Raw genomic sequence first — 16579 nt, forward strand, 5'->3', positions numbered from 1 at the left:
ACTTGCACGCAATCTGATCTATGCCCGAGGGCGACACGCTGTCGTTTGGTCTTGCTCAGGTTTCCCTATGTGTCCTAACAATCTATGTGAAATGTTCACATCGTATGAACACAAGGACAAAAAATCAGATGACATGCTACGACACAGGAATTGTAAATAGACGTCAACAATCTTGAGCAACTGTTTGATGAGCTTTACAAACTGGTGATTTCTGGTGATAACCCAGGCTTGAACGCCACTTGTACGTCTTCCCAGATGGACGTGAGTTTTAAGGTGCTATTCATTTTCTGCATTTCTGTCTTTTGTAGGTATTTACACAGTGGATACTTTGACAAAACATAATATTTTGCAGTTATCGTAAGTGCTGACTTAGCTTTCAGCGGTAAAGGGGGAATTTCGCCATCACGCGCATCTTCCTAAGTACTCATAACGGGACGACCGCTGATAGCCATCTGTAATATAAATTAATTTTGTGCTTAAAAGTAATTTAAATGATGAAATTAAACGTGATATTTCTATCGATTTGGGGGAATTCAAAAGTGCTGCGTTTTTTTCGGTTGGTTTCTCTTGGGGGGTGTTAATTATAAACATACTCATGTCATAGTACTGTTCACTTTAATATTAATTGTTCTGATAACAGTTTACAGGTCGAAATATGACAGTACAGATACCAAAACAGGACAACCGAATTCAGATGCACGTTTTTCAGTTTCCTTTAGTAATATGAATCTGTAATTCAAACAAGATGTGTGCTGGTGTTTTGCATTCAGTATACCTGAATGAGTGAGTGATTTGGGTTTAACGCCGCTTTTAACAGTATTCCAGTTGTATCGCTTCGTGACAGCTTAATGTGGGAGGAAAGCCCGAAGTGATGCAGGTCTCAGACGGTTACCACTTCGGTGAATCCCGAAGCACGGGTACGGTGCTGACAAACCTAGAAACATAATTGGGGCGAACCGTGGATTCGAACCCACAATCATAGGTTTCTGGCATGCCCAGGGGACGCAACTCTGCACAGCGAATCGCGGCGCCTTAGACGACTGGGCCACCTGTGCCCCCCTGTATACCTGAAATAGTCCCTTTGATTAATAATGTCGACAGTATACTTTTCCAGTTGACCGACAAAAAACGAAATTGTTCAACTTGAGATTCACAAATATAGATGTAATAATTATGCAAAATGTTTACACAAATTTAATATGGTCCCTCCCCTTTGTATAAATCAATTTAAATTATTTTAATTGCTCTCTCAAGAAAAATTGCCGACTTACTCCAATACCTAGGTGAACCTTTCAGTGCGTACAAAGATGAGACGGGGTGAAATGTGTTTTTGAAATTGGACCGAATTTAGTTCATTACGATTTATGTTAGGTCATATTTATCACATTTGTTTCACTGACATCTCTTACTCCAGAATTATAACTTCTTGAACGACATATATTTTGTATTAAATTGTACAAAGTATATTTATAAAATGTCAATCATAAAACATGATCTCTGATAAAACCTACTACACTAAATAAGCCTATATGGCAATACGTGTCTATCTTTATTCGGTTCTCCAAACGGCACGAGAAAGAGAGTAAAATCCAGATTCTCATTGTCAATCCAACCGAAAAATTGTGTGGAAAGTTTTCTCTGATTTCACTACTATGTCTGATTCGTTTTTATTTTGATTCGTCTTTTAACTACATAGGCAAACTATATTGGAGTGGTCTCCCTTTGTTGATAAAGTCGAGTGCGTTATTTGTTGAGAAAATTGGGAGAGATGACGTACCAGTTGACTTGTCTCGCACTTTTTGCGGTTTCTCTTTATACGATTACATGTGCCAATAAATATACCAAGGAAGTGAATAAGAATTGGCACGAAGATGAGAACAATCCGTTCAAAAGTATGAAAGTTAACCAACTTTGGGAGAAGGCCAAGAAGGTGAGTGTTGGAAATGTAAGCTCGAGGCCCATAGGTCCGGGTCATTGCCAAGATATGGATTGTTCTACAAGTTCTGGTTCTTATCTATATAGTATAAGAGACTATAGTGTACAACGTTACACGCAGTAGATATAAATGTTTCTCAAGTATGTACATGTACCTAGTAGTAAATTGACTTTGACATCACTGTGCTTTTTAAAGATAATAACTTTTTTGATGTTTGCATGGTTAGGCCTGTGGCTTTCTTAGATGATGTCGGATTTCAGTGTCTGTTTTGCCCAGTTTTACTGGTAACTTTACACAGAATGGATCTATATAGTTATAGTAAGCAGCATGTACAGTAAAGAATATATTTTAGGTTCTGTGTAAGAAATAATAAACATTACATACTTGTGGGTTTCATTGTGCTCGTTTGTAATTCAAATTTACCATTCAGCGATTCCATGCCGTGTACATTCAGCCCACACCAGCCCATGCCATTTAGATAGTGGTCAAATGTAACAAATGATTTATTTGGGATAACACTTTCTTAGTAAAGTACAGATTCTCATACTTTTTGGGGGTTGAGCCCCTAAATAAGTTACTTCAGGAATGACGTCTCTGAAATTGTCAGCAATGAAAGTACACTCCATTGAAATTGAAGTTGAAAGAATTAAAACCAGGTAAATTTTATATGATTTTTATATGTTCAAAGTTGGGACTGGCAAAAATTGGGTGGGACTGGTCATTTTTAGGTCACTATGCGACGCTAATCTCTATTCATCTTACTTCATGTTCAGTGGTACCAAGTTTAGTTCATTAGAACCAAGTTTAGTTCATTAGAAGCAAGTTAAGTTCATTAGAACCAATCTTAGTTCATTAGAACCAAGTTAAGTTCATTAGAACCAAGCTTAGTTTATTAGAACCAAGTTTAGTTCATTAGCATGATTAGTACCAAGCTTAGTTCATTAGAACCAAGTTTAGTACATAAGTACCAAGTTAAGTTCATTAGCGTCCATGTTGTTTTAGCGGCTGTCGGGACCCCGTCTAGCTGACATGTACGCAGATCTGCGTCTCCAGGACAAATACGAGATGGAGTTGAAGAAGTACCTGCTGGATGATCTGGACAAGGATGGGATGAAGGAGGCGGAGACCAGGCTCCGATTCAGGAGTGAGTACTCAGGACATTAGCCCACAATAAGCCAGCCTGATTTCACAAGGTTAACTTAAACATGTTAAATATTTAAATAAACACATCATTTAACATGTTTAAGATTTACGTTTTAGTTCTTCAAAATGTTTTTGTGACTATGTGTTAGTTAACATGATGTTTGGGTGAGTGAGTGAGATTTTACACCGCTTTTAGCAATATCATGGTGGGGAACACCAGAAATGGTCTTCACACATTGTATCCAAGTTGGAATTGAACCCAGGCCTTCGGCATGTTAGACGAACACTTTGACCATTGCCGTATATTTTATCATATACAATTTAGGGATATAACAAACAGGTTTAAACAAAATGACGGACATAGCTAAAACACTTTGTGGTCCCATGTTTACTCTGTCAACGATAGTGTTTATGTTTGTTACGAACTGTTAATCTCTGAGTGGCTCACACGTCACTCATCAGCCAATCAAAACATCCGCAGCCGCACATGTCTGTTCAAAGCGGCAGTAAACAATTGAGGGCAAGTGTTTAATTAACTGGATTAAAAACTGACACCTTGTCCTTAATTTACACCGTCGGTTACTAGAAACAGTGATTAGGCTATAGTCTTTAGTGGATATACTCTCTCAATAAAATGCGACGACAAGTGTGAGAAAATTCAGTGATACCACGGTAGACACAGTCGAAATGCTTCTAACAAACTAAAATAAGTGGTCTCTTTGAGTTTGTTATACCGTAGTTCACTGTAGTATGTGTACATATGAAAAGGTAATATTGATTATATGTCTGGACTTAACAATCTGCTGGATTTGCCAAGAAATGAGGTATATGTATGAATCAATAAAGTATGCTGTCGTTAATATTTATGTCAGGAAATGCACAGTCACTGATCATGTGTTGCACTGATGGATTGTTTTTGCACTACCGTGACTATGACTTGGAAGTCTCATCCTTTGAAAGAATTACAGTGTAAACAGCTGAAAGTGGCCACACTCCCAATAGGCTCCTTTGTTTGTTGTTTCAAGTAAATTTAAGATACCGTATTCGACATAAGCGCCCAGGGCGCTCTCAAAAATAGAGATAGGGGGGGTCTTTTTAAAATATTGTTTTGGTGGACAAAAACAGAGTTGAAAGATAAATTTCGTGGTTTATGCTTACAGCCTGAAATGTTTATATACGACAGATATATTTTTCCAGAAGGGTGCATATAACACATGAGTGAGTATAATATGCGAATAAATGTCTTGTGTACATTGATCAATCGGAAGGGGTGCTAATTGGGATTATTCACGAGCCAATATAGTAGCAAATATCGCTGTGGGCGCTTATTATAGCAGGGCGCTTATTACGTCGAATACGGTATTTAAGAACAGATATGACAACTGCAGTGATTATGTTTGAGTGCAAGCTGATGCACTCTGAGCTGGTTAGTATCTTAGATTGTATCTACAATGTGCTCATTGCTTCCCACAGCTATTGTGAAGAATTATGGCTTGCTGGAGCAGTTCAAGCATGTTGATCCTGAGATGTCCAATGACATTCCCACTGGGGGTGACTTAGACAAGACAATGGAGTTGGGTGACAAGAAGCTGCAGAAGATCTGGAAGAAAGCCTTGCTGTCCGGGTTCAGTGGTATGTCTGTGCTAGATTGTAGTAGGCAGGGATAGACTGTGGTGGGCAGGGATAGACTGTGGTGGGCAGGGATAGACTGTGGTGGGCAGGGATGGACTGTGGTGGGCGGGGATGGACTGTGGTGGGCAGGGATAGACTGTGGTGGGCAGGGATAGACTGTGATGGGCGGGGATGGACTGTGGTGAGCAGGGAGAGACTGTGGTGGGCAGGGATGGACTGTGGTGGGCAGGGATGGACTGTGATGGGCAGGGATGGACTGTGATGGGCAGGGATGGACTGTGGGGGGCAGGGATGGACTGTGGTGGGCAGGGATGGACTGTGGGGGTCAGGGATAGAGTGGTGGGCAGGGATGGACTGTGGTGGGCAGGGATGGACTGTGCTGGGCAGGGATGGACTGTGGGGGGCAGGGATAGAGTGTGGTGGGCAGGGATGGACTGTGGTGGGGAGGGATGGACTGTGCTGGGCAGGGATGGACTGTGGGGGGCAGGGATAGAGTGTGGTGGGCAGGGATGGACTGTGGTGGGCAGGGATGGACTGTGATGGGCAGGGATAGAGTGTGGTGGGCAGGGATAGAGTGTGGTGGGCAGGGATAGAATGTGGTGGGCAGGGATGAACTGTGGTGGGCAGGGATGGACTGTGGTGGGCAGTGAAACCGCATGTCTAATACAGCTTGTGAGAGGCAGTATTTGCAATCTCAGCTGATTTGTGGCTCAGCATTATTGTGTCTGCTTCTTTAAATAGATACTTCCAAAATGCATCAAGATTGTATTTGCAGTATTTTAATGTAAGAGTATATTCATTATGTTAATGAAACACAGATGACATACATGTCATAATATAATATTCTCAGCAGAACAACTAGAATGTGTATACCATGCTTCCTCCATAGGTATTACCTATATATTGCATTGGGAAATATGTTCATGTTTTCCCTGATTTATGACTGTTGTTCAGATGAAGAGCTGGACAAATTAAAGATGGAGTTTTGGCACCAACAGATGAAGATCGATGAATACAATTCAGTGAGAGATGAAATGACTGGTGTGGATGGTAGGTGTTTCTCTCCCTTGATTACACTCCATGCAGGAGTTACTCCCCTTCCCTCTCTGTTCAGCAAGCTCCTCACAGCACGTTCGCAGAGCTCTCTACACTGTTGCTGCCACTAGTGAAACCTCTCCACTGTGATAGGTGGCCACAACCATGCTTGGAGTTGAAATCCTGAACTCCGATATGTTTACAAACAAGTGATGACTGTCATGATGCCGTATACTCTTACCACAGCTAATTTTCTTTGTTTGTCAATTTGAATTTCTAGTTCTTTTTAACTATCATATCATATCATGTAATATTGGTATAGTGAAAATGTAAGGGGGAAGTTGGTTGATTTTATGTTCGTCTGCAATCTCAAACCAATCTGATCAAACTAACAAAAACTAAAATTCATCTGGGAAATATGGTAAGTTGTATACTTTTTCAAAACTTTAGTATGTTGGCATTCCCAAAGACACAAACAAAAGTATAAACATTAAAATATTTGAAGTTAGAGGGCAAATTTCATGATTCTTGTAATGGCCGCTCCCACACTGATGGCAGCGATATTAAAAAGACTGTAACGAAGGTGTCACACCTTGTCTGTTCAGAAGCTTGCTTTAAAAGAAAATTAATGGGTCAACATTGTTTTGGAACTACCCATTTCTATTTTGAGGTTACACATGGTCGCTGGGTGAGAACAGGTCCATCAGGGTTACCATGGTTACAAGGATGAGTTCAGGAGGACAATCTATTCGAAAGCAATTGGGAATAAACATGTATTCTTTTACTACTTTGTTTTTCATGTTTGTTGCTTCAATGCTTGGTAATACAGATTTATGTATGAAAAGACTGAGTCATGGCTGAGGGCCGTTCAGGTATAGAAATAGTTCCTATCATACGCATCAAAAATTGGATCGGATCATTGGATTCGGTGACTTGTTTGATTATTTGCGAGCCTAGCCCCATGGCATGGCATGTGGCTCATTGTCTCAAGCACATGTTTGTGTGACCTAGACTAGGCTCTGTACAGGCTGCCTTGATGCAGCGTGAGTAATTCTGACTGTGGCGTAAAATAACAACCAAGTATTCAAACATAAGAAACCTATTCGTTGAACTTGTTGAAAGAATTGTAAATTTGGCAAAACGGAAATTATTATGTTGGGTAGACAATTCCGTAAAGGAAAATAAAATTTAATTCTCAAGTGTCTCCTTCTCTGCAAATAGGAAGATTAAGATGTGTGTGTACCTCTCCACCTCATGCACACAGACACATGATAAACTATATGCATTCCCTGCCCTGCACACAGACACATGATTCCCTGTATGTCCCTCCCTGGTCTGCACACAGACACATGATTCCCTGTATGTTCCTCTCCACCTCATGTACACAGACACATGATTCCCTGTATGTCCCTCCCTGACCTGCACACAGACACATGATTCCCTGTATGTTCCTCTCCACCTCATGCACACAGACACATGATTCCATGTATGTCCCTCCCTGGCCTGAACACAGACACATGATTCTCTGTATGTCACTCCCTGGCCTGAACACAGACACATGATTCTCTGTATGTTCCTCTCCACCTCATGCACACAGACACATGATTCCATGTATGTCCCTCCCTGGCCTGAACATACACATGATTTCCTGTATGTTCCTCTCCACCTCATGCACACAGACACATGATTCCCTGTATGTCCCTCCCTGGCCTGAACACAGACACATGATAAACTATATGCATTCCCTGCCCTGCACACAGACACATGATTCCCTGTATGTCACTCCCTGGCCTGAACACAGACACATGATTCCCTGTATGTTCCTTTCCACCTCATGCACACAGACACATGATTCCCTGTATGTCCCTCCCTGGCCTGAACACAGACACATGATAAACTATATGCATTCCCTGCCATGCACACAGACACATGATTCCCTGTATGTCACTCCCTGGCCTGAACACAGACACATGATTCCCTGTATGTTCCTTTCCACCTCATGCACACAGACACATGATTCCCTGTATGTCCCTCCCTGGCCTGAACACAGACACATGATTCCCTGTATGTTCCTCTCCACCTCATGCACACAGACACATGATTCCATGTATGTCCCTCCCTGGTCTGCACACAGACACATGATTCCCTGTACGTTCCTCTCCACCTCATGTACACAGACACATGATTCCCTGTATGTCCCTCCCTGACCTGCACACAGACACATGATTCCCTGTACGTTCCTCTCCACCTCATGTACACAGACACATGATTCCCTGTATGTCCCTCCCTGACCTGCACACAGACACATGATTCCCTGTATGTTCCTCTCCACCTCATGCACACAGACACATGATTCCCTGTATGTCCCTCCCTGTCCTGAACACAGACACATGATTCCCTGTATGTCCCTCCCTGGCCTGCACACAGACACATGATTCCCTGTATGTCCCTCCCTGGCCTGAACACAGACACATGATTCCCTGTATGTTCCTCTCCACCTCATGCACACAGACACATGATTCCCTGTATGTCCCTCCCTTGCAGACATAGACAGCAACACCCTGGGGCGCGTGAAGACTGATGGCTTGGACTCCAAAGAGAAACACAAGGACCTGAAGATGAGACACAAGCAGATAAAGGACGGCTACTTAAAGCTGGAGAGTTTGTCCACCAATAAGGATCTGGAGTTTGAGGACCCACGGGTCTACCAGCTCTGGGCAGTGGCCAAGAAAGCCAACATGTCTGAGGACGAACTCACATCTTTCAAGGTAAGGGATGAGCACAACGGTAATGAGGATGTTGTTGGTATAGTTTGATAATCAGTTGTTATATTAGTTAATAAAATAGAGGAAAATAAAACTGATCTGATCTGAAGAATTGGATAAAAAATTGTGTCATATGATATGAGAGAGTGAGTATTGTTTTGTGCCGTTTTTAGCAATATTACAGCATGGAACACCAGAAATTGGCTTCACACATTGTACCCATGTTGGGAATGGAACCCAGGCCTTCTGTATGATGAGTGGAGACTTTAACCACTAGACTACCGCACCGCCTATTGGATAATTAATTGGTTTATTAACAGTATTGTTTTGAGTAAGGTTATTAAAGTAATAAATTCCATTCTAAGCATATGTGAAATAATATTTTCACCAACTCTATGACTGTAGACATCATGACACTGTAGAAGACAAGACTTCTTCACTGCCTGTGGACATCGGACAGATTATAAGAGTCATGTTATGTCATGGTAACCGGTGATGTCACAATGGTCAGCAAAGGCTTGTGATGCAATTTCATTGCAGTGATGTCTCCCAATTGATATATCCTGTGGAAGCCAGTTTTTTATGATAAATTAATGTCGGTATCCGCCAGAATCCTTATCAGCACGACTCTGTTTTGGGCAGATCCGACTGTATTTTAATTGTATAGTATTGTATAGGGCTTCATCGCCTGCTTGGCCTCATAACCTGCTTGGCTTGATCTTTTCTTGTAATTCTTTGTTTCAGAGTGAATTGAAACATTTTGAACATAGAATCAGCAAGCATGAATATATGAAAGACCAAGTATTGATGTCAAAATATGAACTGCGTGGGGAGGTAAAAGATGGGCAATATCCCGATAAACATAAAAAGTTGGAAGAGAAGGCTCAGGACTATGGCAGAAAGGTAGGTCCTCGTTGAACACAACATCTCATAACGATCCTTGTCATTGCTGCGGCATCCGGCAGGTACATACTGAGAACTGTGGGGGGTGTTTTTATCCTTGGTGTGAGAATGTTTCAGCAACAAGTTTTCAAAAATATTCAAAATTAATTGCATGTGGTTGAATGTTTGTCCTAAAATGTAATAATACTTAAGTTGATAAATGACTGTTTTCTCAGGAACTTTTACATGTTTTGTGATGTGACCAATCTCATTAAAATCAGACCTGAGTTCTCGCTACCGCTAAACAAAGATCTGTGGACATCCCATTAGGGGTCACTTCAGAACGACCTTTCATCCAACCAATCAGAGCATCGCTTACCAGATTATGAAAGTGACAGTCAGAATGTGATTTCTAATCACCCAACCTTGAAAACTTTAACACAGGGTATTCCGAACGATAGTTACGGGTTTAATCACTGGATCCATACAATCTAGACCATCTATTAGCCATTCCAGAATGTTCTTTTGTTCAGGTTTCAAATTTGTAATCGAGAATTTGTCAAAATATTCATTCTGATTGGTCATTTCATTGGTCGGTCAAAGTTTGCACAAGGTGGTTCTGGGATGGGATGTCGCTACCGCTAAACAAAGATCTGATTTTAATGAGATTGTGATGTGACAAGCCCATGAAGATACTTGGTAGAATAGGTTCCAGAGTCACATTCCACAAAGCTCTCTCAGTGCTGTTATTATCGTAAGTTTATGTTAAAGTATGTTGTTACGATCATCTTAGCGCTAAGACCATTTGTGAAATAAGGGGCCCTATACACGATGCTTTTAAGGGCCAGCGAGTGCAGGTGGGATGTTTCCAAGGTCTGGCTGTTCCAGTCATTGTGACCTGATGCTATCAACCATTAGTTTTCCTGCTCAGTTTTGATAATTTACTGGCTGCAGCATTGACATATCAGTAGTTGTAATTTTAGGTAGCATAGGCAAAACCAGATACCTTCCATCTTATTGTTAGAAAATATGCACGAGCTCCTTGAAAGAAATGCTGTCATAAATGTCATTTCCAGATTGCAGATTTATTGACAAAATGTTGAAATGTGTCCAGGTAGAAACACTGATGATTTACTGCACACCATCATGGAACTTCTATTTTCAAAATCGCCACGATATGGCTGAAAATGTGAAATATTGCCGATGTGATGTAAAGCATAAACTCACTCACTCACTCACTATTTTCAAATAATATTCATATGTTGATATCCGATTTTATGATGTTTATGAATTGCCTTGATATTCAATTTTGAGGTTTAATCATATTAAACAAACAAGCAGTTATTTTATTTCCATAGTTTGTGCTTCATTTTCCTATTTAAAAAATAAGCTTTCTATCTCATGCTGCTATATTAGAGGCATCAAAGAAGCATGGTGGATGGTAGCCAATATTCTGTAGATGTACCGTAATTTTAGATAGACTTGAAACAATATCATTGTCTCACTTATGCTGTGAAAAAACTGTGATTACCACTGTGTTTGTAAGACGTTTTCATCACTTTTATTTTCAGGTGAAGAAAATCCATGCCGATTTGAAAAAACAAGTTGATAAAGCTTTTGCCCGACATACAGAGTTATAGTGAATCCAAGTAAAGAAATCATAGTTTCAATATTATGAATAGTTCTGTAGGTCTGAATGTGAAATCTCTTTCTTCAAGTCTTTTGTTGATAACCATGATAACAGGCATTTAGTTCATGGAGGGTAGAAACAGCTCGGATGTAAGAATCTTCTCAATTTTATGTGTTGTCAAACTTATTTGGTCATCAAGGTATAATTCCTATTGTTGATTGGTAGATCTGATTGACTTTTATACATATCTTCATATAAAAGTTGATTTTAGGACAAATTAAATTTCGGCTATCAGATATTGAAGTATTCAATTTTGTCATTTTGTTAAATGACAAGGTTGGATAAGGGACATTTGGGGCCGACTTGAAATGTTTAAAGTTGTTGAAAACTTTGAAGTATTGGTTGAGAGTAATCAGACATGTTCAAATAGCTGCAATCTAGTCTTTTATAGATGAAATAGATAAATATGGCTGATATATAAGTCATAAGTATGAGCGAGCGAATTTTTTTATCCTATGTTATGAACTGTTTTAATTTTCATCTCCCATGAAAATCAGCTTGGGTCAAGTACTTGCACACATTCATATATTCGAAAATGCTTCTTGAAAAAATCTTTTGACTCATTTTTTGCTTATCTCTTTACTGTTGTCCTAAGACCCATATAAGGGCGGTCTGGTAGCCTAGTGGTTAAAGCGTTTCGCTCGTCACGCCAAAGACCCAGGTTCGATTCCCATGGGAAGCCCATTTCTGGTGTCCCCCACCATGATGTTGCTGGAAAATTGCTTAAAGCATCGCAAAACCATACTCACTCCCTTACCCTAAGACCCATACATACAGTTGTTAAAATGATCAAAGACTAGATCTCATTCACGTGAAAACATCTGATTACTTTCATACTAATTTCTAAGCTTTTGCTCATTTTTTTAATGATGCTGATGACAAACCTCCTATTTTTCAAGTCAACAGGCTTCCAAGTCTTGACATGGGGGAGATAACTCCTGTCAGCTTATAGACTTCAGCTGGAATTCAGTTGACCCAAATGAGTGGCAGTTCCCGTGGACCTTTATTTAATCTTATAGCAGATGTTATGTCATTGTTCATTTTCTTTAATATTCTTTCCTTGATATTGGAAATATTTTCTGGCAGATATTCCCTCTTCTTCAAATAATATACTTCATATCACCTCACTATTCACCAGCATAACCATAAGCATGATAAGTGTTGGGCTCAAATAGTCCTCGGTGTGGACCAAGCTCGCCCCATATTCAAATACATGTACAACATTTCAGTTAAAAATCTTTAACATTTTGTTGTTTAGATAGATAGCAGAAATATTTGGCTTGCAGAAATATTTGGCTTACATCAAGCGATAGCTTGGCGTTATACTGATTTATACAAGGATTTACACATGTGGTGATATATGATGACACAGCCCCACTTCACTGCTGTGTAACTGTCTCTAGGAGTATATAGATCACAACAACCTTTGATGTGTGTCTGTCAGTGTGGTTGTGTGTGGCTATGTCATATATGCAATATATATAACTCCTGTTGTCAAGAACAAAGCTTGTTTGAGTAGATAGCCATTTCTTAGCTAGGGAGATTTCTTAGCCGAGAATCCGACAGGTTGTTAAGTCCTAATTTATGCATTCTTCACAATGTTCACTGTTGATTTGCCTGAGGCTGTCCTTGGCTGTCATGGGTCGTCGGGCAAGCACACTGACAGATTGTTTTGTGTTGTGTGTACACACATGAGATGGGAATCAATGAGGATGGTGTACATCTCATAGGTTGTTGAATGTGGAGGTGAGTTAAGTGTGATGTTCAAGTGTGATGTGTACTTGTCATGGTGATAGACACAGTGAGACTTAATCATGTGTCTGAATGAAATCACATATTAACCTTGTTAACATGATTAATCAAGAGTGTCGTCATGATTATGTCATTTCACGAAACTGATGTAATAGAATAGAGATAGTTACATAACGGGATGGAGCCATTGATATCTGAAAAATGTTTTTATTCTGCTGAAAAGGAATACCATGTTTCATGGTATGCATGTCTGATTCATGTTTATAGTGCACACCCCAAGTTTTCAGAACCTTCACACATACACTCATGCGCACTAGGGTTGGCAAAAGAGATAGCGGATGGGTAGAAATATTTACGCTAATTGATGTGAACATTGTGTCAGTGATCATATCTTACATAAACTATTGTGATGAAATAAGTTTCAGATTTACCAAAACTTGCTTCTTGGTGTCAATAATGTCAATTGCTGAAGATGGAAAGTAACTGTTCTTGTTATATCTTAAATGTGCACAAAGTTATCTCTGCATAAATGTGCCACCACTCACAAGGGGAGTGAAATATGTTGATTTCTTTCGGATAATTTATGTATTTGCTCAAAGTTAATTCTCCGATATTTATCGATAATTAATTAATATTTAGTTAACGATTATTGATCTCTATGATCTGTATTAATAGCTAGCCGTAATTCTATCTCTCTCTCGCGCGCGAGCGCACGCACGCACGAACACACACACACACACACACCATGATTATATTATCTATTCAGAATTAGACATTGTCACTTACATTATCCCTGGGGCATGGGTGGCCCAGTCGTCTAAGGCGCCGCGATTCGCTGTGCAGAGCTGCGTCCCTTGGTTACGCCAGAAATCTATGATTGTGGGTTCGGATCCCGGTTAGCCCCGATTATGTTTCTAGGTTTGTCAGCACCATAGGGTGCTCGTGGGTTTCACCGAAGTGGTAAACGTCTGAGACCTGCATCACTTCGGGCTTTCCTCCAACATTAAGCTGACACGCCGTGATATAACTGGAATACTGTTAAAGCGGCTTTTAACCCAACTCACTCACTCACTCAAGAATCAGGGTGTCAAGATTAACAATGTCCAAACAAATGGGGCTTCACTATATATCGTTCTCACCAACTGGTCATGCTTGTGGTAAGAGGCGACTAATGGGATCGGGTGGTTCGGCCTCCATCACCCTCCAACAAGCGGCGGGTTGAACCAGCGTACAGCACAATGTGTCAGGTAGAAGATTTAAATATATTCGTGACCAAAGCGCATGCAACAGGGTGGTTGAAATATTAAGTTCCAAGGAGCCGTTGTACAAAGCGATCTCAGCGCTAAGGTGATCGTAACTTCCATACCTTAACACAGACTTACGACAGTCGAGGCGCTAAGGTTGTTTTGAACAAGGGCACTCAGGTCTCTAAATAACCAGGTTTAGAATCTTGTTCAAAGAAAATGCTTCGGGTGCTTATTAGAGGATATACGTGTATAGGAAGTTAATATTGGTGCTGTTGGAGAGAGAAATGCTTAGAGTGGAGTGTGTTCCGCGTATTTAGTCCAGCCTAGATGATGATGATGATGATGATGATGATGATGATGATGATCTAGCTAAGGCTGATGAGTTTGTATGCGTGGTAGTGTAGACTGTTCCGTGCAATATGTAGGTAGGTTTCTTACATTCCATATATTTGACAAGGCATGACGTTCCTGAAATAAAACCTGAAAAATGATGTTACTTATTTCTTTTTCATGTATTTTAGAAATACTTTAGTTCACAAGGGACAGTGTTGGTATAGTGAAAAGAACACATGTACCATGATCGAAAACAGGTTGATACAGAGTGAGTTGGGTTTTACCTGGCTTTTGATAATAATCCAGCAATATCACAGCAGGGGACACCAGAATCTGTCACACATTGTACGCATGTGGGGAATCGAACCCGGGCCTTGGCGTGATGAGTGAACGCTTTAACCACAAGGCTCCCCCAACTCTCTGTTGGTATAGAAAATATAAAGAAAACACACAGCTCAAAAGATTCATGTTTTATTACAATTGTGTTAAGGTACTTCCATTTTAATAACTGATTCATATAAAGCAATGAGCACTGTACAGTGAGTTAGGACTAAACATGTTTGTAACAGGAGTTATCCTTTCCATACATACATTAAAACAGAGTAAGGCGTCATAATGCAGTAGCAGTTGCGAGCACTAATTTAAGATCTGATTTTAATGAATTGGGATATGTTTATATGCAACATGATCTACTTCCTTTTTCGTTAATAGATAGAAATCTCAGATACTTAACTGTACATCTAAGCTCAGGTCGGTAGGAGCTTTTGTCGATGAGACTGACTACAGTAATGTTAGAATGATCGTGGTATTCTAGCTGACGCCCCCAACTGGTGTCATCTCAGTACCCACACTGTAACATCAAGGTTTCATCTTCTGATGAATGACCGCCTCCGTGGTCAAGTGGATAGAGACTCTGCCCGGAGAAAGGAAAGTCGGTTGTCTCATCGTACCAAAATACGTTAAAAGATGGTACTTGGCATCAGGGTGCTGAAACAAGGACTGGCAGACCGGAGTCGGTAAATGCTGTGTTTGAGTAGGGTATCCATGTTAAATTGCGGCATGGTCTCTCCATGGGGGAGCACTATAAAGTCCGGATTAGTACAAGCGCCCGCCCGCCTGCCCACGCACGCACACACGCACACACAGAGGAAGTAAAAATATTCAGAAAATTATTTATGCTGACATTCCCGAAAAGTTCTTTATTGCTTTTATACTGACATTCCCGAATAGTCCTTTATAACATTTACACTGACATTCGCGATTATCCTCAAATACTAAAATACAAAAGCATTTTAATCGCATGAGAGGGTTGTGTTTTGCGCCGCCCACTGTTTCGGTTATATCAGGGCTTAATGGCAGCCGAAGTGATGCAAGTCTAATACCCCGCTCACATAAACAGTAATACATATACGTGTATATTTGCTGTGGGGTAAAGCGATTCATGTATGTAAAAGTAGAGATACTTCGCATTCGCTTGTTATATTAGTGTCATGAGCAACTTCTTGTTTTGCTCCCCTTAAAACAAGAGAACCGATCATGTTTTCACGCAGGATGCTGCTGCACTTAAACATGGCGTAATACACTGCTATAGTTGGATCGGATGCCGTCACTTTACACGCTCAGCAAACATCATGGCTGTTCACCTGGCCAAATTTGCACACCATGTAAAGTTACTTATGTGTAAATACAGTTAACTACGGTTATAACGAACTCAAAGGGACCTCCAATTTTAGTTCGTTATAACCGTAGTTCGTTATAAGCATATATACAGCATAACTACAGCAAATAGTTGGGACAAAAAAGTACGTGCGTTATATCCGTCAGTTCGTTATAAGCGTGTTCGTTATAAACGTAGTTTACTGTATACTTTTTCATTACCTCTTTTGCTAATGTAAATATTCTCTTTGGGCCACGTTACACACGTGCGTAAATGTGTTCACGTGACTCATTTGCTTACTGTAAGTAAATTTACTTTTGTGTGTATAAATACTCGTGTACGCATCAGTGTCCACGTGAACAGGGTAGACACGTTGATCACTTGGTAACTATCTAACCAATGATTATTAAGACGAATCTGGGAATCAAACTCACGATCACACGGGACGTAACTCACCACCGAGAATGTGTAGTACTTTGGACAACATAGCCACCCCTGCTACCCTTT

The 16579-nt window shown here is 40.4% G+C and overlaps 1 protein-coding gene across 1 annotated transcript; it reads left to right on the forward strand.

Annotated features, from left to right (window-relative positions):
• The first annotated feature begins 1722 nt into the window (after positions 1-1722).
• LOC139468406 (alpha-2-macroglobulin receptor-associated protein-like) lies at positions 1723-14097 on the forward strand. The gene is made up of 7 exons (XM_071250359.1): positions 1723-1930; positions 2939-3080; positions 4553-4711; positions 5666-5761; positions 8291-8514; positions 9256-9414; positions 10965-14097. The coding sequence occupies exons 1-7, from the start codon at positions 1769-1771 to the stop codon at positions 11031-11033; spliced, it is 1011 nt and encodes a 336-aa protein (XP_071106460.1). The 5' UTR covers positions 1723-1768; the 3' UTR covers positions 11034-14097.
• The last annotated feature ends 2482 nt before the right edge of the window (positions 14098-16579 follow it).

Source organism: Haliotis cracherodii, unplaced genomic scaffold (assembly GCF_022045235.1).
Source record: "Haliotis cracherodii isolate W230 unplaced genomic scaffold, xgHalCrac1.p SCAF_2, whole genome shotgun sequence".
NCBI classification, from domain to species: Eukaryota; Metazoa; Mollusca; class Gastropoda; order Lepetellida; family Haliotidae; genus Haliotis; species Haliotis cracherodii.